Source organism: Nomascus leucogenys, chromosome 15, assembly GCF_006542625.1.
Source record: "Nomascus leucogenys isolate Asia chromosome 15, Asia_NLE_v1, whole genome shotgun sequence".
Classification (NCBI taxonomy): Eukaryota; Metazoa; Chordata; class Mammalia; order Primates; family Hylobatidae; genus Nomascus; species Nomascus leucogenys.
The window spans coordinates 8,666,949-8,691,540 of NC_044395.1; the positions used below are offsets into that span (position 1 = coordinate 8,666,949).

General features: G+C 50.0%; 1 protein-coding gene across 1 annotated transcript in view; it reads right to left on the reverse strand.

Moving 5' to 3' along the window:
* The window catches only part of DCPS (decapping enzyme, scavenger), a 48,674-nt gene that overhangs the window by 6,372 nt on the left and 17,710 nt on the right, over nt 1-24,592 (reverse strand). Inside the window, exons 3-5 of the mRNA XM_003253370.4 lie at nt 12,456-12,601; nt 5,567-5,680; nt 510-620 (exon numbers count right to left, since the gene is read on the reverse strand). Of these exons, the coding sequence (XP_003253418.1) occupies nt 510-620; nt 5,567-5,680; nt 12,456-12,601 (371 nt within the window). The remainder of the gene's footprint in view (nt 1-509; nt 621-5,566; nt 5,681-12,455; nt 12,602-24,592) is intronic.

Here is a 24,592-nt window from a genome sequence, read left to right on the forward strand (position 1 = left end):
CCGTCTCAGAAAAAAAAAACAACAAATATCCCAGAGAGAAAGTATCCCAGAATACCAGGTGCTACAGAATTCAGCCTGTCTTCAATCTAGACAAGGAGACACACATGTACACACATATCAAAGTCATGTGCCCATACTCCCAAGAAACTCTGGCATGATGTGGTTGTCATGAGAGAGACAGGTGATCCTGGAGTAGGAAGGGCCAGGACTTAAGGACCAGAGTCTATGGGGTGAGGGGTGGAAGTGCATCCCAGACGGAGAAAGGCCAAGGAAGGCGTGTGAGGGTGAGGAAAGGTGGCTGAAAGCAGAGTTGAGGCGCCAGAGGCAGGACCAGGACAAAGAGCCCTGCTCTTCAACCTCAAGAGCCTAATGGGGTCCCCAAGCCTGGCATCCAGAGAGAAGTCTCTCCAAGATGGACTCTGGGAAGGGTGAGGAAAGGGGCCCGGGAACACACTGGAATCTGAATCTAATTTCTCCGAGCTTTCACGTGGTTTGGTGAAGCCACTCACCTGCCCCTGGTGGAGGATGTTCCTGAGCAGCGGCAGGTGCTCCGGAGTAAGGTCGCGTAGGGATCTGATGCCCCGGCGATGGCAGATGGCGATCAAGTACAGGTCATCGAGCTGCGTAGAGAGCAAGGGGAGACCAGGCTCAGCAGGCAACAGACCTGGGGAGGCTGCCAACCCTGGAGTTCTCACGTAAGCCAGGAAGCACCCACCCCTGAGGCCTACAGTGCCAGGAGAATCCCCGCAGGGCATCCGCATACCCCGGGCGTGTGGGATGGTCTAAGGAGCAGGCCTTCTGTGTACACTTCTTGCTAGAGAATACCATGTGAGAGTTCTTTCTGACAGAGTCTCACTCTGTCGCCCAGGTCGGAGTGCAGTGGCGCAACCTTGGCTCACTGCAACCTCCGCCTCCCGGGTTCAAGCGATTCTTCTGCCTCAGCCTCCCAAGTAGCCGGGACTACAGGTGTGTGCCACCATGCTTGGCTCATTTTTTTTTTTTTTTTTGTATTTTTAGTAGAGACGGGGTTTCACCATATTGGCCAGGCTGGTCTCAAACTCCTGACCTCATGATCTGCCCGCCTCGGCCTCCCAAAGTGCTGGGATTACAGGCGTGAGCCACCGTGCCCAGCAGAGAGTTCTATATACTCACTCGCCAGAGCTGTCAGGGGCAGGGAGCCAGGAGGTTCAAGAAAGAGCAAGGGCAACTCTCTCCCTCCAAGAGTTTACAGTCTTATCATATGTATGCAAGTAGCTCTACTCTAAGTAAGACACAAAATAATCCCAGCGCAGGAGGAAGGAAAGACTCTAGCTACCTGGATGAACCCAGGAAGGTCTCCTGGAAGAGAAGGCAGAGGATCAGGTCTAGAAAAAAGGGTAGAATTTGGAGAAAGGATATTCAGGTAGAGGAAACAGAGCAAAGGCTTGGCAGCAAGAATGTACAGGGTACGAATGTATAGGGCATAGAATGTATATGTAAGGGGAGAGGAAGCAACTTGATTTGTCTGGAGTCAAGGCCCATGAAGGGGTGGAGTGGGGTTTGAAGGCTGAGAAGGGAGCCAAGGGCCAGCTCAGCAGCACACACACACCAGGGCAGTTAGCTTGTTTCTCTCTTCCCCTATCGCACAGGACACCTTCCTGCTGTCCTTCCTGAGCACAGCCTGGCTGAAAACCTGGAGGTCACAACAGTACAAAGAATCAAAGTCAAGATCTTTTGCCCGAGAGCAAATGAACTCTTCCTCTTGCCGAGAAAACCCACTCTGCTCACCTAAACCCTGGCCTTGCCTGGTAATTCCATCCATGCGCCTGGCAGGCCCCAGATATCAAGGCTCTGAGGGGCCAGGCATGGGGAGAACCCAGCAGTGCCCTGCCCTGCAGTCTGAGCTACCAGTTCCTTGTGGAGATAACTGAGGACCATGACTCACCCAACCACATTTCCTGGGGCCTCAAATTGAAAATTCAGGATGGGCTTTCCTATATGACTGGCTGATATCCAACTACGCCATGGTCTTTACATGCCATGAACATTCTTTCCTGCCAGAGTTCTAAGAATCTGTGTTCTCTGCCTCAGACCTTCTGCAGATGAGTCCACAGGAAGCTCCACGTGTAGCTGAGCTACATGCCCCAGGCTTCAGTTTGCCCCAAGTCCCCTGTGTACTCTCTCGTGGCCTGTGGCCAAGAAATGTACTCTCTCACTTTGGACTTAGGAGTCCAAAGAGAAGCCCAGAAACAAAATTGCTTGAACTTGAATTTTGTGTGTGTGTGCGCACGTGTGCACGTGGTGGTGAATGTGTATGTTTTCAGCTGTTCTATGTGTCACTGTCATGGAACACCCAAATAATAGTAACATTTGTTTTAGATGATGTCTGCTGACAAATCACAAACATGACGCTAACTCGCAACTCTCTGCTCCACTGGCACAGAATAGGGCATGGAGCCTGGTGCTGGGTGTCAGCCCGTGGTGTTGGGTGTCAGTTCACAGGCTGGGTAAGAGAGGGAAAATAATCTATTCTTTGATATTAGACATGACCCAAAATTTCCTGCTGGCAGCCAAAGGGCCTCCTCGCTCAGAGAAGTGATCTGAAAAAAGCTAGGCCAGGGGCAGGAGAGGGCCTCAGGCTGGCGCCCCAGAAGGTGGCCCGTCAGTCACTCTGGGAAGACAGATAGACATCGTCAGTCTCTTTTTACAAGTCAAGACAGTAAAATCAAAGTAATAGTTTCCTGGCAGGAAGAAAGAGAATCGCTGGAGCTTTGGAGAGCCATCTCTTAACCTCTGGGGTGACTCAAAGGAAGAGTTACCTGGTCTGAGAACTTTAGACCAAAGAACTTAAATCATATGAGCTGAAAATGCATGTGTATCCATATACACATGTACATATATGCTTATATATGCAATATAGAAAGGTTACCAGAGACAAAAAAAATAGCAACAATAGTTGTTTTGGGGAAGGGAAAGGAAGGGCTGTGGGGTGAGGGAGCATACTTTCACTGAATATCCTCTGTACTGTGTGCATTTTTGCCACATGCATGAACTAAACCTACATGAAAATAAACAAATAAAAAAAAGAATACACAGGTGATCCTTTAAGAGAACAGAAGAAGGGATGTTATAACCTCTAAGGAGGCACAGTCTCTAGCAAACCGGCACCTGATAAATATATGTTGAATGGATGAAAAAAATGGATTATTTCTTTAATTCAGGGCCATCAGTTTGGAGACAGTAACTTCCAGGACCAGTGGCAGGAGGAGATTCAAGGTGGCTAGGAAAGCTCCTCAAAGCAAACACCAGGGTGCCTCCCTATCCCCAGCCCTTCCCTGTCCCAAAGACAAAGGATAGAAGCCCAGGCATGGCCTGTCTTCCTGCTGGATACATTGCCTAATTCAAAGAGAGCTACCAATTCAGTGCTGTCACAAGTCAAAGATTTGAGACGCTAAAATATGGCATCATCAAAAGTCAAGTAAGAATTAAGGTCGGGCGCGGTGGCTCACGCCTGTAGTCCCAGCTACTTGGGTTGCTGAGGCACGAGAATTGCTTGAACCCGGGAGGTGGAGGTTGCAGTGAGCTGAGATCACACCACTGCACTCCAGCCTGGGCAACAGAGTGAGACTCTGTCTCAAAAAAAAAAAAAAAAAAAAAAAAGAATTAAGCAAAGGTTAAGAAGGACCACACCTGCATCACTATGAAGCAAAGTATGACATTTAAGCTGGCCCTTTCATGACCCTTGAGGACAAGTAATTCCAGCCCTGTGGCTGGCAGCCAGAGTGCAGCTCCTAAAGCCTTTCCTGTCTTAAAGGGGACAGAAAAAGGGAGGTTCCACTGGCAGGTGAGGCAGAGCCTGGAGGCACTGGGATCAGAAGGACAGCAGATTTCTCTTCTCTGCCGTGGGCTCAAATGCATTCAGGGCTTCTGGAATAGAGACGGACAAGTCTATCTTTTGTTGTCCCTCCATGGCCTTAAGACTGCGATCACCTGGCAAGCTCTTCAGTCTTCGAGAGTCTCGTGCGGCAGAAGGTCCTTCTACCCCACACCTCCATGGCCCTGCTGGGATTCTCATTAATGGTGGGCCCCACCTCCTATGACCCAGGCTCTGACCCCGGATCTCTAGGTGCAGGGCAGCCCCATGAGACAGATGGGGGTTTGCAGAGCCACCACTCAGTTTGAGACAAAGGACCTTCAGGTCCTACCTCTTCAAATGCCCACAGAGCCAGTCCTGGCTCCCTCCTTCAAAGCCTGAAGGTGGCACAGGCAGAGAGAAGCTGCAGGGAAGGGCAGCATGGATGCAGGCATCCCCTTAGCCTCTCGCTGCAGCGCCCCACACAAGGAGAGCCCTCTTCTTTGAACTTACTTGGCTCTAGGAAATCATCGATCAATGCTGCAACTTCGGAAAATCCCTTCAAATTCTTTCCCACCCCTTGGGTCACATTTGGGAATTCCCACAAGGCTCTTGTCAAGAGACGAATTATGCTCACTTGCCTGTGCAACTCTGAGCCAAAATCCCAGCCCTTTACCGCACATCAAAACTGAAGCCGCCATGGGCAGCCACAACTGCGAAAGCAGAGGGAGCGAGCCCGCGGAGGCGCAGACGAGGCTCACTCCAAGGCACCTTCTCTACGAGAGTCTCTCCAGCCTGTGACGACGGGTGCAGAAACTAGACGGGCCCACCGAAAGCAGAACGGGACATCTGAGCCTGGATTACTCCACAGGTGAAAGTGCAGGAGAGAATATGTCCGCTCCCAGTGCCCATGACTGCCTGCCTACCTCGGCCTTATCCAGGCCCTTCTTCTGTTGCAGACTGAGCACAGCCAGGCTCCAGTCTGTGGTAAGAACAGCACTCTCTGCAACACAGTGGCTCTCCTGTTTCTGACCCTGTCAGGGTATAAAAGTTTCTGACACTCTCAGGTATAAAAGAGGTGGTGGTAAGTGATAATTCTGGTGGTGGGCTGGTCTGGGAGAGACAGAAGACCATAGGGAACTGGAACGGGATACCTGTGAGGGAGGACGGCTCCTCCCAAACCTGCTCCTTAGGAAAGTAGCAGAAGCAGAGGTGCTTGGAGGCCAAGGCACGGGGCCGAGGGGCCCGAGTGGAAGTCTGGACTAAGCTACTCCACAGCTCGGGCTGAGGAGGAGATGCCTTGGGTTGGTCACCACGGTTCCTGCCTGCCAGTGCTTCAGAACACGGGCCTGCCTGGATCTGCTGGTGTCAAGGGGAACGGAGAAAATGGAAACACCCCACCTGAGGGCTCCAGGTGCGGTTGGAAGCACAGGTGGCTGCCAAGACCACTTGGCTGGTAAGGAATGGCCTATGTGGTCATGGGCGCAAACATCACCCCATTTTACCTCTTGGGTGGGAGGACAGCCAGAAAGGGCTTTAAGCTGACCCATTAAAGCAAAAGCACTTATGTATGACAAGTAACCACCCGGTCCCCACAGAGCGCTCAGGCCAACCCTTGTTGGTTAATTATAATCTGCTTAGAGACAGGCCAGCGTGAGAAAGAGGGCGGTCAGAAGGTCCAGCACTTGCAGCAGGGTGGCTACAGACCAGGGCATTCCAGCCAGAAACCATTACCTGCTGTTGGTTCCACTTGAGGTCAGGGATGAGGACAAAACCATCAGAGGGATCTGGGTTCTCAAAAACAATCCGGTCCGCTTCAGCCTTCTTGTCGAGAATGTTATACACCCACTGAAAGGAGGGGGAGAGAGATGGTTCACAAATCCACTCATCACCCCTTGACAGATACCCCAAACTGAGCTCGGTGCATTCCCTGGCCTCTCCAGGAGACAGGACCAAGCCATAAAAAGCTGCCACGCTCAGAGGATCTACATCCGGGCTGCCCTGTCCCCAAGCATCTGTTCTTAGGGGTCCAGAAGGGATTTCCCCCCTTTCCACTCCAGCTGGCACTCAGCCATGAGTCATCACAAGGGTCTCTGCAGCTTGGATGGGGCCTGGCTCTTCCTGGTCAGCACAGTGCACATGCTCTGCGGAGGCCTCACAGACCCAGGCTGCGTCTGCCCTCTATAGCAGTGACCCCTCCACCGCTCACAGGACTCAGGGGAAGAGCTGCCTCCATGGATCCTATTTCACTCTATTCAGGACTATGGGGAAAAGAGAGGTAGGAGGCTGAGGGCACCGCAGTTTCCCTCTGTGGAGGGGCCAGCTACCCATCAGGGCAGTGAGAGCCTTTGCCTTAGCAGCTCATGTGTGCAGGTTTCCCGCTGCGCTGGGATTCTCATCAGCAGTGGGCTCAGCACCTCTGCCCGCCTGGAGCCGCTGCAGATGCCGGTTTATCAGCAGTCTCTGCTGACACAGGCCCCACATGGCAAAGCAGAAACGAAAGCTGTGTAGAGACACAGAGACAGCGACCTCACCAAGACCTTTCAGGGCTACCCTGGCCCTTGTGTCACCCTTGGATCAGCTGCTGTCAACAGTCTGCAGAGGATCTTTCCCAGGCCTGTATGGACCCCAGGACATCACTTTACAGAGATGGTCCTGGAGGCCTGTCTGAGGTTAGGAGGCTGCAGGAGGTTGGGCTGAGAAGGCCCCTGGGCTCACAGGCCTCAAACCCCAGTGCCCCCAGCTCTTCTCGACTTCCCCCAGCTCTCAGGACCCTTTGCAAACATGAACTCATGCAGGACAGTGAACTCTGCCCTACATCTGGGGGAGAGACCTGCTAGGAAACCAGAGAGGGGAGTGGCTGAGGACACACTACTGCCCCTTCCTCCTCACAGTCAGAACGGTCTCCGAGCTCACTGATGTAGGAGAAGGAGCCACGGACACGAGGCGGGATGGGGAGGCCAGGGAACCGACACTACCAGGCAGCCATCCATGGTCCTCTTTCCACTCCCAGAAGTGCTAGACAGGCAGCATCACCAAAGGTTAGAGGCACGGGGACTGCCTTAGGGTCCGCACCACCTCACACCTTGAGCCTGGAGGGCTGAACACACTGCATTGCGTCCTCACCTCTCAGCTGGGACGGACTGGGGGAGAAGTCAGCTGGGCCTCGAGGTCTCCTGCAACTCTCTACCCACAGGAAGCATTTCACCTCAGAGGGCCCCAAACCCCTCACAAGGCCCCAAACCCCTGACAAGACCCACAGGCCGGTCACAATGTGGTCCATTCACAACAAAAGACAGGAAGCTCCCAAGAAACCGAATGAGGCTCCTTCCTGGGAGGGGTCTGGAGGACACCTGGCAGCCGCTTCCTCATGCAGTGCCGGGGCCAGAGCAATGCATGGCCAGCACATCCACAGAGGCATTTCCTCTCTGACCTGAAATCTCCTGGGAATGTGATGCCAGAGGAAGAAGCCAGCGGAAATATAAGGGAGGGAGGGAGATGGCATTCCCTACAGAGAGCCCCAATGCACCCCATAAGCAGGCCTCCCCACGGCCTGTCCCCGGGTCACAGAAAAGGGGCATCTGCCTCTGACTGGTATAAGAGCAAGAGTGAGCAGGTTCTGAGCCAAGGAGACCTGGTTTCATCTCCCAGCTGTCACTGGGTGAGCGACTGATGCCTCCTTTGTAAAATGGGGCTGATGATAACTACGTAAGGGTGGTGAAGGTTTTCAGAGAACATGCACATGAAAGCACCTAGCACAGCCAGTAGAAGGTCTAAGTATAACAGCACACCCTATGAGTGGCAAAGGTGGTGGGATGGTATGCCAGAGGCTACAAAACTGACTGGGGACAGGAAAAGAGGGAAAGGCGGTGAGAGCAAAGGAGGTGGTGAGAGAGGAAATAAGAGCGGGGCTGGAGGACAAGTGACTGCAGGAAGGAGTGATGACCAGGAGAGCAGCTGCAGTCTGCCTGGCACTGCTCTCAGTGTCACAGCAACCCTGAGAGGTGGCTACTATCATTGTCACCAATTTTTTTTTTTTTTTTTTGAGATGGGGTCTTGCTCTTTCGCCCAGACTAGAGTGCAGTGGCGTGATCTGGGCTCACTGCAACCTCCACCTCCCTGGTTCAAGCGATTCTCTTGCCTCAGTAGCTGGGATTATAGGTGCCCACCACCACACCCGGCTAATTTTTATATTTTTAGTAGAGACAGGTTTTTTTGTTTGTTTTTGTTTTTTGTTTTTTTCTGAGACAGAGTTTCACTCTTGGCTGGAGTACAATGGTGTGATCTCAGCTCACTGCAACCTCCTCCTCCCAGGTTCAAGTGATTCTCCTGCCTCAGCCTCCCAAGAAGCTGGGATTACAGGCATGTGCCACCACACCCAGCTAAGTTTTGTATTTTTAGTAGAGATGGGGTTTCGCCATGTTGGCCAGGCTGGTCTCAAACTCCTGACCTCAAGTGATCTGCCCGCCTTGGCCTCCCAAAGTGCTGGCATTACAGGAGTGAGCCACTGCGCCTGGACATTGTCCCCATTTTACAGGTAAGGAGAATGCAAGTGCAAGGAAGTTCACGCTGGGTCAGCCAATTCAACCATGAGTATCTGGCTCCTGGGCCTGCACCCTGGGCCAAGGTACATCTTGTCTGCTGGGAGAGGCCTCTGGGAGAGTGGCAGGGAGCAGCATCCACGGAAAGCCTCAAGGCCAGAGGCCCAGATAAGAAAGAGGAGAATGAAAGAACAAAATTCACACAAACACAGAGGGCTATGTAATGGGGAGTGCCACCATCTGAAACCATGCCCAAGAACTTGGCCAGCCCTGCTGATAAACTGGGCAGTGGGTGATGCCATCAGCTTTCTGCAACTCACCTGGCTGGACTTCTTTGCAGTAGGTGACACTGGCAGCTCCCTCGGTACCCTCTCTCCCACTTTGACCTCCCATGAGACATCTTGCTCCTTCCCCATCACCTCCTGCTCTCTGCTTCTGCCTGCTGCCCTGCACTTCCCCTCCAGCCATGTGTGGCCTGGCCATGTCTCCCAGGTGTCTTAGCTCCGCACATTGCTGTGCCTGTCCCTCTGAACAGTTACCTGGAGTAGAGATTGGTGGCTGCCATCCTGGCATCATTCTGTGCTGGAAACAATAGCAGGCACATGATATATGGCACCTCTCTCAATTTCCACAACACCCAGGAGGGAGGAGCCGTTAGTTACATTTTTCAGACAAGGAAACCAGGGCTCCGAAATTAAGGACAATGTCACGCTGCTCTTAGATGACAGATTGAGAATCCAAACACCAGGCTGAGGTTGAAGTCTAGCTGGATGACTCACAAAGAGACATTTGTAACTAGATGATCTCAAAGGCTCCAGATCCAGACATCCCACTGCAGTTTTTACTGGGAAGTTATAAGTACCTCACATCTAAGGAGCCAAATAGTATCTCTGGCTTAGGGCACAGATAGTGGGACCAGACTGCCTGGCTTTGAGACATGTCTCCGAAAGGGCTGCTGTGAAGAATAAATGAGGTGTGAGGCTGGGCACAGTGGCTCACACCTGTAATCCCAGCACTTTGGGAGGCCAAGGTGGGCAGGTCACTTGAGGTCAGGAGTTTGAGAACAGCCTGGCCAACATAGTGAAACTCCGTCTCTACTAAAAATACAAAAATTAGCCCAGCGTAGTGGCAGGCACCTGTAATCCCAGCCACCTGGGAGGGTGAAGCAGGAGAATCACTTGAACCTGGCAGGAGAAGGTTGCAGTAAGCCGAGATCACACCATTGCACTCCAGCTTGGGCAACAAGAGTGAAACTCTGTCTCAAAAATAAATAAATAAGTAAATAAATAAATAAATGAGGTGTGATGCACATAAATGCTTAGAGCAGTTCTTGGCACTATGCATAGTAAGTGCTCAATAAATTCCAAACTGAACTCACTGTCTTCCATGCAAACCCACTCTTCTGTTTCTTTCCCCTATACAGGGTCATGAATTATCCTTCTATCCACTCATCACCCAACCTCTTCCCTCCCCTCTCCACGTCAACCAGTTGCTAAGCCCCATCCAGCCCTGTGAAGACCTACCTCTTAAATTGCTCCAGAATCCTTCCCCACTGTCCCTACCTTGGTTCAGACCCATACTGGTTTTTCCCAGTCTTCCTGTTCTATGCTCACCCCCACTCCACCAATTAATTCTGCAAATCAGACCATATTATCCACATGCTTAAAACTGTTTAGGGCACCCTCACTGCCTATGGCAACTGTTCTCACATCTGATGGTTGTCAGAAATATCAGAGAGACAGAGAGAGAGAGAATTTTTTTAATGCACAATTCCCAGCTCCACTCCCTGAAGGGTGAGATTCAGCGGATATGGAATAGTGCTCCATGCTCGGTATTTATGAAAATCCCCAGGCAATCCTGATGGTAAGCAAGGTTCAGGAACTTCTGGCCACCTGGACAAAGTCGACGTGCCTCCGCCTGGCCCCTGCCTGCCATCTTAGTGCTGTCTCCTCTGACCCTCCAGCAGCCCAAGCCCCAGTCACACCAAACTCCTTGCAGCTCCCCCAAAGCATCGGATGATTCCAGCTCTGTGTGTCTCTGGACTTGCTCCTCCCTCCCCTTGTGCACCTGGTAAACTTCTATTTGTCCTGTAAGACCCAAGGGGAGGATCCTCTGCCTGTGAAGTCCCGACTGTCTGCACTGGTCACTGTCCCTCTGCATCACCACGGTAGCTTGTCTAGGCATCAGAGTGCTTATCCCACTGTCACAACTGCCCGTTTACAAGTCTATCTTCCCTGTTAGACTGTGAAGATCTTGTTTAGGTTTCATCATCTTGGTGACTCTCCAAAGCCTGGCATAGGACCAGGTCCATAGTAGGTACTCAGTAAACATAATGACTGTTGCCAGTTAAGCTGAATGCTTGTAAACTAGAAATAGCCAAGAAGGAATACACGAACGGCTCCCGTCAGTCAGGAGTTGGAAGAGTAGTGGAGTCTTCACTGTGCTCTTCTCCGAGTGGAACTGCATAATGGTGTATAATAAGGAATATACACGGCCAGGCACGGTGGCTCACACCTGTAATCCTAGCACTTTGGGAGGCCAAGACAGGCGGATTGCCTGAGCTCAGGAGTTCGAGGCAAGCCTGGGCAACATGGCAAAACCCCACCTCTACTAAAAATACAAATTAGCCAGGCATGATGGCAAGCACCTGTAATCCTAGTTACTCATACCAACCACATCAGGGCTTCCTTACTTGAATCTCAGGTCTGCACAACCAGCACAACAGAACAACTGTTCCAGGAGATTCCCTAGGACCCCGAACAGCAGAAACTCTAAGAAGGTGGAGACATAGTTCCTTTCCACTTGGAAAACAGAACAAGTGCTGGGACTTTAAAAACAAACAAACAAACAACAACAACAACAACAAAAAGCAAGTCCACTTGAGCCAGATGCACCCCACGTAAACTGCTGCCCAGGGAGACCAGGGCTGAACCAGGCTGGGAAGGGGCTGGTGACACACAGGCCTCCCAAGGAAACGTCATTCCTGCAGACCGTGTCAGCCTCCCTTTCCTTACCCTTCTCAAGTACAATTCACCTTGCAGTGCCCACACACACAGCACACCCTCCCTTCTTCTGGGCCAGGGAGGAGTGGCTGTGAGTTCCTCACATCACAACACCCTCCACCACAGTGACCTGAATCTTGGGGAGAAAAGTGAGAAATGCTCAAAGAGAACAAAGGTGAGTGATAAAGACAAGGCACAGTGTGAGAGTCAGTGAGTGGGCAAGAAACTGACTCATCAATAAGCATCAATCATATTTAACTCTGAGTACTCACATGGGGCCAGTTCCAGGCAGAGGTTCCAGCTGGCGCTGGGCCTAGACCCAGGGAGGAGTCAGGATCTTGGAGCTAAATGGCCTTGCATCTGGCCTGGCCAGACGACTGCCAGCTTGTGAATGGAGTCCCTGCACCAAATCCCCAGGGCCAATGGGGTCCTGCCTTCTTTTGGACAAATGCAAGGGGGAGTGGGTAAGGGAAGAGTTTTTTACTCTGAGACTGAGATCCTGCAGGCCGGTTTGCCACAGGTGAAACCAGGAATAAGAGTCTGGACAGGGTGGGACTAACTCAACATCAGCCTTTTACCCATTCATGGACCCGAAGCAATGGCACAGTCATCCTGAGGCTCGATCGGGGCTACTGCAGAGCAGACACACATTCTTCCAAAGGACTGGATTGCTTTGAGGTCCTCAGAGAGCATCCATGGCACGCTCAAGCACATCAGGTGGGACCAAGACCAGCATCAGTTCCCCCACCCCAATGCCTTCTCTCACCATGCTATATAAAATGGCAACTGCCCACCCCAGGCCTTTTGGTCCCACCTATCCTGTCTATTTCTCTCCGCAGCCCTCATTATCTCACAGAGCATATAGATCCTGAGATATCTGTGTATGGTCACACACTGTGTGACTGTGCATGGGATGTAAGCTGCACAAGGCGGGGATTCTGTCCGCCATGCTCTTTACTGTACCCCCATCCCCTCGCCCAGCACAGCGCCTGGCCCCTAATACGACCCCAATAGACACTCGTAAGAGGAGGCACCAGTCACGGGAGCAGTGCTCTGCATCTGAGACACGCAGCCAGTCACCTGGATGCTGAGGCTCTGGGACTCCAGGTGGGGTAGAGTAATGTTCCTGTAGTCATCTCCCGTCTCTCGGATCAGGCGGAGGTCCTGGCGCAGGTACTTCTGCAGGTGTTTCTCTGTGGCAGGGTAAACCACGGTCGTCTTTACATCTGCAACGACACAGCACAGCCTGTGACAGGGAAGCAATGTCCACTCTCTATGCCACAGGCACCACGGTGAGGAGAGAACTCCCGCCCTGGCTTTGATTCCCTGAGGGAAGCCAAAATCCAAGAGGATCATGCACCAAAGATCCACTCCCACAGAGCGCCTTGTGCCACTGCATTCACGAGCTGAGCCACACTCAGAATCTGGAAAACATAAGGTTCTTACCTATGGGTCACTGGGCCCCTCATCAGGCGAACCCCAGCCCTTCCTGCTCCATCTTACTGGCAGAGGAATGAGAGGTCTCTAACTCTTCTCACATACCAAATTTCTAGGTATGTGGCTTTCTGGACCCAACGCTGAAAATATGGTTTAAAGGCCGGGCACAGTGGCTCATGCCTGTAATCCCAGCACTTTGGGAGGCCGAGGCAGGTGGATCACCTGAGGTTGGGAGTTCAAGACCAGCCTGACCAACGTAGAGAAACCCTGTCTCTACTAAAAATACAAAATTAAGCGGGCGTGGTGGCACATGCCTGTAATCCCAGCTACTCGGGAGGCTGAGGCGGAAGAACCACTCGAACCTGGGAGGCAGAGGTTGCGGTGGGCCCAGATTGCACCATTGCACTCCTGCCTGGGCAACGAGCAAAACTCCATCTAAAAAAAAATATATATATATATATACGTATATATATGGTTTAAAGCCCAGTAGTCCCCTTAATGACGGGCAGTGCAGCACAGCGCAGTGGTTCCAGGCACAGACTCTGCAGCCAGACTCAGTTCAAGTCCCGGCTCTGCCTGCTCCTTATTCTGAATGGGACCTTGGCCCCACCCAGGAGCACGGTTTAGCTGTTTAACCTCTTGGTGCCACTACTTCCTCATCTGCCAAATGAGGATAGTAAAAGCTCCTGTGTCATAAGGCTGGCAGGATTAAACAAGTCAATTACCTGTGAAGTTCTTAGAATAATGTCTGGCACACAGTAACCACCACATAAGTGCTGTGATGTTTAATCCAGGGTTTCTCAATCTCAGCACCACTGACATTTTGGCCTGGATAATTCTCTGTTGCAGGGGCTGTCCTGTGCATTGAAGGATGTTCAGCTGCATCCCTGGCCTCTATTGGGATGTCAGTAGCACCCTCCCCAAGTTGTGACAACCCAAAATGTCTCCAGACATTGCCAAATGTGTCCCCTGAAAGGAAAAACTGTCCTCAGGTGAGAAGCACAGTTTGAAACTAGAAGGATGTCTTGCAGTTTTCGTAAACAGACTCTAGGCTAGCTTCCTGGTCCAAAACCACCTGGTTTTGGTTAAGTCCTTTCCCTTATTTTTAATAACATCTGGTACAATTGTTATCATTACTCTAACCTGTATACATAGTGTTTTAACATAGATCTTAGGGGTATTTCAAAATCAGCTTGGATCTTTCTCAAAAGACCCATGGTTCCCCTCTGACTCTCTTAATCTGGGTTCAGATAGGTTCTCCCAGGGAAACCCGAGAGAGCTGAGAACCCGGCAGGAACATTTCACCACCACGAAGTCCTCACACTGACTCACACACCGCAAAACCCGGCTAAGAACTACCAACCTAGACTTTCATATTTGGTCTGAGGTCATAGGTGGTTTTAACCCTGCTTTCATATGTCAGTGAAGAGAGTGGGCTGGGACTCAAAAGAGTCATCCAGTACCACACTGTGAAATATGGCAGAGGCGAACCTGGAACTGAGGCCTTCTCACCCTAAAGCCAGCGCTCCTGCAACACCACAGCCTACTTCCAATTTCTACTTCCAAGTCCCAGTGGGGATGTGCAGAGATGACATACCAGGCACATGGCTTCTGTCCCATCAAACATCCCAGTCCATCAGCTCTGGGAGGCACAGCAGCACAGTGGGAAGACATGGACGCTGGCCCCAGGCTGGCCACATGACTCTCCATACTGGCTGTGTACCCTTGGGCATGGGGCTTAACATCTTAGAGCTTAGGTTTCCTCACCTATTAAAGGGTGGTCATCAAATCTGCCTCAGAGTTGTTTACATTAAATAAAACATATCACCTGGATCACTGGAGGTGCTAAATAAATGTCACCCAATCCTGGGAATCCCTGGATCTGACTCTGAAAAGGGGGCATGAAGGCCTCCTCACAACTCTCTGAGGAGCAGCAAAAAACTGTTTTCTTGCTTCTCACTCTGTTCTCTAACAGCTCAGCGTCATGGGTCATAGGCCAGAGGTCAGAGGTCAGGCACACCAAGATCTCAAGAGGTAGGAGACTGCTTGAAGTAGATTGAACGGCACCACCTTGGCCCTTGCAGTGGACCTGAGGGAAATCCATACATCTGCAGTGGAGTTTGGTGGATGAGAACAGAGATTTTGGAGCCAGTCAGCCTGGGTGCAAGTCCTGGCTCTGCACTTATTAGCTGCATAACCTCAGGCAAGTGACTGACCCTCTCTGTGGCTTCAGTCTCCTGACTTCTACAATCTGGGGTAACAATAACAGCACCTACATTCCAGGGCTGTTGGGAGAATTAAACGAGTCAGTAGAAGGAAAGATGCAGGAAGTGCCTCGCATGGAGAAAAGCGCTCCTCCAATCCTAGCTTGGATTCTCTCCACTGTTGCCTCAGTTGCCTGGGTTGGGCAGTGGAGCTCCCTGAGAGTGGGGGTAAGATGGGCAGGGCACAGAGCCAGAGCGGGCACTGGAGAGCAGCCGGCCTCTGCGGGCAGGGACACCCAGCCGGGCTCCCAGCCTGGGGCTCCTGGCTGCTCCGGATCAGAAAGCCACCCGGCCTGTGAGCGTGCCCTGGTCTGCCGAGGCCTGTGTGAGACCTGCCCCAGCCACCCAGGGTGCAGGGAAACTGGCGTCTCACCAAGCCGGCCCCTCCCGCCTCCCCTCAGCAGCAAGCGCATCCACAGGCGCTTATTTTCCATCTGCTCACTTCCTGCCATCCTCCTGCCTTTCCTGAGGTGCGCCTGCAGGGATGGGAACCTGACTGCAGTACTCTCAGAGCTCCCCACGTACCCCTAGAGCACTCACTCCTAAGGGGCCTGGCTTCCCTCACATCTCCACCAAAAGCCTCAGTCAGGGCCACACTGAGGTGGGGGCTGCCACCCTCAAACTGTCCCCTGCTCCACAGCTCCCGTGCTTCCTGCCGTGGACTACGAGGCTGTTGGTCACCTCACCCTGGCCCTCTTTCCACCTTCATGCACTGCCTCTCTCCCGCTTGGGGCCTCTGCTCCAGCCGCGCCGGCTCCCCACTGACCCACTAACTCACGTCAGCCATGGGCTCCTCTCTGGGCCATGCACTGGCCGCTCCCACGGCCAAGCTGACCCTCCTACCCAAGGAGCCACGCTGCTCCTTGCTTCATCCAGGCCTCTGCTCTGAGGCCAGCTCCTCAGGCTCGGTCAGCTCTGGTAAAACAGCAGCCCTAACCTTGGGGCCCTCTGTCTCCTCCACCAGCCTGCTTCCTCTTCACTTCTCACTCCCTCACAGCAGCATGTGGACTGACTGTCTGACTCCCCAACTACTATGCAGCTTCCAGAAGAAAAAAAAAATTTGTCCCCAGCACCTGGAATAGTGCCTGGCATACAGTAAGCACTCAATAAATAGTGAACAAATGAATAAATGAATCTGGCCTTTTCGACTTTAAACCCAGGAAGAACATTTTTGTCCCAAATGGAATAAAACCTCTTTGATACAAATCAATATATTTCCTAATGCTAAGGTTTACGTTGGCAGCCAAAAAAAAAAAAAAATGAACGCTGGTGTTTACCTCAATGCCCATTAAGATGTTGACCTGCAGCTGAACTTCAGGAGGAGTTTGGTCAGGAGTCAATGCTCAATAAACAATCAAACCATCAGGTGAAAACACGTTGGGAAACAGGATACACAGGCACAGTCTCAAAAATATCTCCCATAGATTACTTATTAATTACAAAGGGAACACGAGTCGCTTTAGAGCAGCAAAAGGCTACCACCTCGGCCAGGCCATGGGAGTCACCGTCACCCCTGCCGGGCACGCCGACATCATGTGCCTCCTGATCATGTGGAATTCTGGCCAAAAACGCATAACCTGAGTCCAGTCATGAGGAAATATCAGCAAACCAAAATCCAGGGGCATTCAATGAAACTAGTGGCTTTATAACACTACAAAAATGTCAAAGTTAGGAAAGACAAAGAAGGCTGAGGAATTGCTCCAGATGAAGGGAGACTAAAGAGACGGGACTAAAGGGATTGGATTAGATCCAAGGTTGGGATCTGGGGAGGGGTGCCCTGCACTGAAGCAACTAGCACAACTTAACTATGGACTGTATATCACAGAAGTCTCATACGAATGGGAAATTTCCTGAAATGGATAATTTTACCCTTTTTTATATCCATCGTTATCATTATTCTATGTATATGTGGAGACAGAAAAAGCCAATGTGGCAAATGTTAACAGGTGAAGTCCTTTTATTTTATTTTATTTTATTTTTTTTTGAGACAAGAGTCTCGCTCTGTCTCCCAAGCTGGAGCGCAGTGGCACCATCTCGGCTCACTGCAAGCTCCGCCTCCCGGGCTCACGCCATTCTCCTGCCTCAGCCTCCTGAGTAGCTGGGACTACAGGCGCCTGCCACCATGCCTGGCTAATTTTTTGTATTTTTAGTAGAGACAGGGTTTCACCGTGTTAGCCAGGATGGTCTCGATCTCCTGACCTCGTGATCCACCTGCCTCGGCCTCCCGAAGTGCTGGGATTACAGGCGTGAGCCACCGCACCCGGCCATGAAGTCCTTTTATAGGGGAGTTCTTTGTACTATTCTTACAACTTTTCTGCAGGATTGGAATTTTTTTTTAGTAGGAAAATTTTTTTTAAGGTGTCAATACCTTTCGGAACCTCAGCCCTATAACACTATTCGAAGCCTGACACACAAATGAACTCATTTACTCCTCATGACCAACATGAACGGGTATTATGATTGCATTTTACATACGAGGAAACTGAGGCCCAGGGCCTGGAGTGGCCCCCAAGGGCCCCCATCCCCGTGTGGTGCTCAGGGCCAGGCCCCACACCGGCAGCCCCATCTGCCCACGGCAGGTCAGCAGATGAGGCCCGGTGGCCTTGCCAGGCTCTCCCTGCCACATGCTGTCTGGCAAGTGGACTGAGGGCACCGCCTGCTCAGGATGAGTGATACCGGGCAACGCCCCTGCCCAGAGCTCTTCCTGGTAGCCAGAGAACTGACCAACTCCCCAGTCCCACCCTCCTGCTGGGATTCTCATTATTTATTTATGTATGTATTTTTTGAGATGGAGTCTTGCTCTGTCACCAGGCTGGAGTGCAGTGGTGCGATCTTGGCTCACTGCGACCTCCGCCTCCTGGGTTTAAGCGATTCTCCTGCCTCAGTGTCCCCAGTAGCTAGGATTATACGCCCACGCCACCACACCCAGCTAATACTTGTATTTTTAGTAGAGACAGGGTTTCACCAAGTTGGCCAGGATGGCCTCGATTTCGTGATCTCATAATCCACCCACCTCAGCCTCCCAAAGTGCTGGGATTACAGGCGTGAGCCACCGCGCCTGGCCTTCCTGCTGGCATTCTCCAAACACAGCCTGGGATAACCATAAACCCTCAAAAATCTATCCCTGGAAAATGTTCACAATATATTAAGAGCACCTCTGACATTCCTTACAGAGTTCCCCTGTCATGCTTTTTAACATTGTGTTTGTCTTTTTAATTCAAATTGTACTTGCATATATGTCAAAGAGTCAAATGAAGCTTGTTTTCAAAAACACTTTTCTGCTCCTCCCTGCTCCCAATTTCCAGCTCCTTCAAAGGCACCACTTTCAACACTTCCGGCCACCTCTTTGGTTATATACTTCCAGAATTCTAAATTATATTTTTATATCTTGTTCCTACTTGACTTTTAACTTCTACTATTACTTACTGACTTCTCATTAAGGAAGATGAGAATTTGCCTCTTTTTACCATCCCTTCACCAAATGCACACACATGCACAAACACACACATACACACAGATACTTCCTAACCCTCAACCTCACAGTACAATTTTACCACAATTTTTGATAAATCAGTATTCAACACTGATGCTATGATGATGATGTAAATGCTGTTCACTGCCAAATTTACTGTGATTATTTTCTTCTCTTCAGCATAATTTTTGGTGTATGGAATAAGTCATTACATTTTTACTTGTTTAATTTTTTTTCTTTTTTCTTTTTTTTTTTTTGAAACTGAGTCTCACTGTGTCTCCCAGGCTGGAGTGCAATGGCGCGATCTTGGCTCACTGCAACCTCCACCTCCCGGGTTCAAGTGATTCTCGTGCCTCAGCAACCCGAGTGAGTAGCTGGGATTACAGGTGCCCACCACCATGCTCCGCTAATTTTTGTATTTTTAGTAGAGATAGGGTTTCACCATGTTAGTCAGGCTGGTCTCGAACTCCTGACCTCAGATGATCTACCCGCTTTAGCCTCCCAAAATGCTGGGATATAGGTATGAGCCACCATGCCCAGCCAGAGAAGGCATCTCCACCCAAATTCTGGCTACTTGTTTAATTTTCTATAAACATGTCACTAATTCATCCCCAAATCCACTTCCCTGTTTACATAAATCTCCTCTTACGTGTTAAACTCATCAGGCAAGCCAGGCACAGTGGCTCATGCCTATAGTCCCAGCAATTTGGGAGGCCAAGGAGGGAGATTGCTTGAGACCATGAGTTTGTGACTAGCCTGAGCAACATAGTGAGATCCCATCTTTACAAAAAAAAAAAAAAAAGCAGAAAAATTAGCTGGGCATGGTGGTGCATGTCTGTAGTCCCAGCTACTCAGAAGGCTGAAGTGGGCCAGGCGCGGTGGCTCACGCTTGTAATCCCAGCACTTTGGGAGGCCGAGACGGGCGGATCACAAGGTCAGGAGATCGAGACCACGGTGAAACCCCGTCTCTACTAAAAATACAAAAAAATTAGCCGGGTGTGGTGGCGGGCGCCTGTAGTCCCAGCTACTCGGAGAGGCTGAGGCAGGAGAATGGCGTGAACCTGGGAGGCGGAGCTTGCAGTGAGCCGAGATCGCGCCACTGCACTCCAGCCTGGGTGACAGAGCGAGACTCTGTCTCAAGAAAAAAAAAAAAAAAAAAAGGCTGAAGTGGGAGGATCCCTTGAGCTGGGAAACGGAGGCTGTGATGAGCGGAGATCTCCCCACTGCACTCCAGCCTGGGGGACAGAGTGAGACCCTGTCTAAAAAAAAAACTCATCAGGCACAAGAACAATGTGTCTTCCCAGAACTTCCAGTTGCCACCCCCAGAAGTAATTCTCAAACTTTAGTGTGGTATTATTATTATTATAAATTCAATTCTTGGAATTTTCATTAGGAAAACTGTGAAAATATTTTCAATTCTCTGAAATAACTTACCAAGTAGGTCAGCAGGTAGGTATTCAAAGCTCCACCAAAGCATAAAACAGAAATCATCATGCACAATTATTTGTCAGTTAAAAATAAAATTTAAAAATTACACTAAAAAAAAATTTTGCTACTGCAATCTGTTATGTGAGTACAATAAATAACTGTAGAAATACAACTTTAGGGCTGGGTGCAGTGGCTCACACCTGTAATCCCAGTACTTTGGGAGGCCAAGGCGGACGGATCACCTAAGGTCAGAAGTTCAAGACCATCCTGGCCAATATGGTGAAACCCCATCTCTACAAAAACACAAAAAAATTAGCCGGGCGTGATGGCTCGTTTCCATAATCCCAGATACTCGGGAGGCTGAGGTGGAAGAATCGCTTGAACCTGGGAGGTAGAGGTTGCGGTGAGCCGAGACGGCGCCACTGCACTCCAGCCTGGGCAACAGAGCAAGACACCATCTCAAAAAACAAACAAACAAAAAATACTTTAGGGCCAGGTTTGGTGGCTCATGCCTATAATCCTAGTACTTTGGATCACCTGAGCCCAGGAGTTCAAGACCAGCCTGGGCAACATGGCAAAACCCTATCTCTACAAAAAATACAAAAATTAGCTGGGTGTGATAGCACATGCCTGTAGTCCCAGCTACTCTGGAGGCTGAGGTGGCGGGAGGATTGCTTGAGCCTGGGAGGTCAAGGCTGCAGTGAGCTGTGATCGTGCCACTGCGCTCCAGCCTGGGTGACTGAGCAAGACCCTGTCTCAAAAAAAAAAGAAAAGAAAGAAATGCAACTTTAATTCATTTAGAATTGTTTGAATGCCTTACTTGTTCAAAGAACTTTTTGCATCCTGTGTATTTTTTTTAACCATTAAAGTATACCTGCTTTGAAAAATACATGCATCAGCTTGCATATACAACATTACAATGGAAATAAACACAATGTTTCTAAAGCTGAACTTTCTACCGCTCAAGGTAAAACAATAATTGTATTTTAAAAATTGTTTCCCAGATAAGAGGATTAAAAAGGTCTCTTGTAACTATTAGTAACAGTACAGAATCATCAAATTTGTAAACTGTGAATCACAAACTCAAGTTGTGTCCAGAGACGTGGTGCAAGCAAGATATATTTTGAGACTTGAAACATCTGAAAATCTATTTATTCTACTCTCACACTTAGGAATTTACTGGGCGTGGTGGCTCATGCCTGTATTTCCAACACTTTGGGATGCTGAAACGGGGGAAATCTCTTCAGCCCAGGAGTTCGAGACCAGCCTGTGCTACGTGGCAAGACCCCATCTCTACAAAAAAATAATAAATTAGCCACATGTGGTGGTACCTGCCTCTGGTCGCCACTACTCGGGAAGCTGAAGTGGGAGAATCACTTGAACTCGGGAGTTTGAGGCTGCCATGAGCTATGACTGTACCACTGGACTCCAACCTGGCAACAAAGTAAGACACTGTCTCAAAAAAATTTTTTTTTCTTTTTGCTAAAGAATTTTAGGATAGACTGGCCAACATGGTGAAACCTCGTCTCTACTAAAAATGAAAAAAATTAGCTGGGCCTGGCGGCACGCGCCTATACTCCCAGCTACTCAGGAAGCTGAGGCAGGAGAATCACTTGAACCTCGGAGGCGGAGGTTGCAGTGAGCCGAGATTGCGCCACTGCACTCCAGCCTGGTGACAGAAAGAGACTTTGTCTCAAAAAAAAAAAAAAGAATTTTAGGATAGAAAGAAAATCTGAATGCTGGCTGGGCATAGTGGCTAACACCTGTAATCCTAGCCCTTTCAGAGGTTCAGGCAGGCGGATCACCTGTCAGGAGTTTAAGACCAACTTGGCCCACATGGCGAAACCCCGTCTCTACTAAAAATACAAAAATGAGCTGGGCGTGGTGGTGTGCGCCTGTAATCCCAGCTACTAGAGAGAATGAGGCAGGAGAATTGCTTGAACCCAGGAGACGGAGGTTGCAGTGAGCCAAGATGGCACCACTGCACTCCAGCCTGGGCGACAAAGTGAGACTCTGTCTCAAAAAAATAAAAATCAATAAAAATAAGAAAATCTGGGCCGGGCGCGGTGGCTCACGCTTGTAATCCCAGCACTTTGGGAGGCCGAGGCGGGCGGATCACGAGGTCAGGAGATCGAGACCACGGTGAAACCCTGTCTCTACTAAAAATACAAAAAATTAGCCGGGCGTGGTGGCGGGCGCCTGTAGTCCCAGCTACTCCGAGAGGCTGAAGCAGGAGAATGGCGTGAACCCGGGAGGCGGAGCTTGCAGTGAGCCAAGATTGCGCCACTGCACTCCAGCCTGGGCGACAGAGCTAGACTCCGTCTCAAAAAAAAAAAAAAAAAAAGAAAATCTGAATGCTGTTGTTGTGGAGTCTGAGATCATTATGATGCCCAGTTCTTTGTGACCTGTTTTCTTCTGTCTCCAATGCCCTGATGGTGTGGATGGATCTCAAAGTGGCTTTATTTTCATCCATTGTGCTAGGTAATTGCTGAGCCTTTTCAATCTCAAAAATCATATTCTTCAGACCTGGGAAACTGTCTTGAATTATTTCTTTAAAGACCTTTCTTCTTCATTTTCTCTGCCTTTTCTTTCTGCAACACCTATTTGGATATTTAACTTCTTGGATTCAGTGTCTGACTTTCTTATCTTTTCTCCATCTTCCATCTCTTTTGTCTTTGTGCTCGACTTTTAAGGAAGTTTTCTTCACAACTTTATCTTCTACTCTTCTATTTTTTTAATTTTCCATTTCTGCTGTATTTTTAATTTCCAAGAGCTTTAATAAAATTCCGTATTGATAATATCTTATACATTCAATATAGCAGCATAATTTCTCTGAGATTAATTATAGTTCTTGAAATGTCTTCTCCTCACACAGTTTCTGTCTCCTCCAAGTTTCCTTTCCTTCTCTTCTTTTTCTTCTCTTTTTTCGGCAGAGGCTTTATTTCGAGTCTGCTCCCCCTTGCCTGTCCACTCACTCCTGAAGGGCAGCTCTGTGGGTGTCACTGTGGTCACCTGGAGCTTTGTGTTAGGGTGGTCGGGCTGTTCTTTTGCATTAGGGAACCTCAAGAGTTTAGGTTTTCTCTCGGGCTGGGCAGATTCTCCACAGATGACTTCCAATTGCACATGTGGAGCTATAAGCCTGGCTGACAGTATTCTGGGGATGAGAAAGGGCAGCAGCTGGATGGGGGCCGGGGGATCACGGCAACACTGAAAATGCTCAAGGTGTAAACATCCACTCATCTCTCCACACCTCAGTGCCCTGACCCCACTCTCAGCTGTACCTTGAATCTCTTCCAGACCTGGTGTGTCACCCTTTGTGTGAATTTTTTTTTTTTTTGAGACTAGGTCACACTATCACCCAGGATGGAGTGCAATGGTGTGATCTTGGCTCACTGCAACCTCTGCCAAACGGACTCTAGCGATCCCCCTGCCTGAGCCTACTGAGTAGCTGGGATGACAGGCATGCACCACCATGCCTGGCCAATTTTTGTATTTTTTGTAGAGACAGGGTTGCCCAGGCTAATCTCCAACTCCTGGACTCAAGGGATCTGCCCACCTCAGCCTCCCAAAATGCTGGGATTACAGGAGTGAGCCACCTTCCCTGGCCACCTGGTATGTCACCCTCTCCAGACATTTCTGCTCTACTCTCCTGCTGGGGCAAGGAAGGAGCAAGTTCCATATGAAAGGGGAAAGGAGACTTGAGGGACTGCTGGCCAAGGTGTCCTCTCTCAGATCCAGTTACCGCTCCTCCTTATGTATCCTAGGTTTGGAAATTTTGTTGTCTCCTCTCATTTTTTTTTTTTGGAGACAGGGCCTGGCTCTGTCTCCCAGGCTGGAGTGCAGCCTCTACGTCCTGGACTGAAGTGATCTTCCCGCCTCAACCTCCCAGGTAGCTGGGACTATAGGCACACACCACTACACCTGGCTAATTTTTGTATTTTTTGTAGATATGGGGTTTTGCCATGTTTCCCAGGATGGTCTCAAACTCTTGGGCTCAAGTAATCCACCCACCTCGGCCTCCCAATGTGTTGGGATTATGGGCATGAGCCACTGCACCTGGCCCTTGTAGTCTTGATGGGTTAATTTTTTTTAAATATTCCTTTAATATCATTGTCAGAGCAGGCTATAAAGGAAGTAGGTGGGCATTCAAACTGTCCCCTTGGCACTAGAAGCCCATGTCCCTGTCCTCCTGTCTCCCTTATGATGCTTTACTTTCAATCTTTGCTGTTTGTTGCCACGTGACATACTTGCTTGTTCTTTAAGACAGTCTCCAGTGGAACATCAGGTCCACGAGAGCAGGAACTCTGTTACGTACACTGTGTGTGCAGTGCCTAAGATAACACCTGACACTGATGAGACCTCGCAGTACAGTCTGTAGAACAGAATACATTACGGCCAGGCACCGTAGCTCACGCCTATAATCCCAGCACTTTGAGAGGCCGAGGCGTGTGGATCACTTGAGGTCAGGAGTTTGAGACCAGCCTGGGCAGGATGGTGAAATCCCATCTTTACTAAAAATACAAAAATTAGCCAGGCATGGCCGAATGCACCTGTAATCCCAGCTACTCCGGGGGCTGAGGCAGAATTGCTTGAACCCAGGAGGTGGAGGTTGCAGT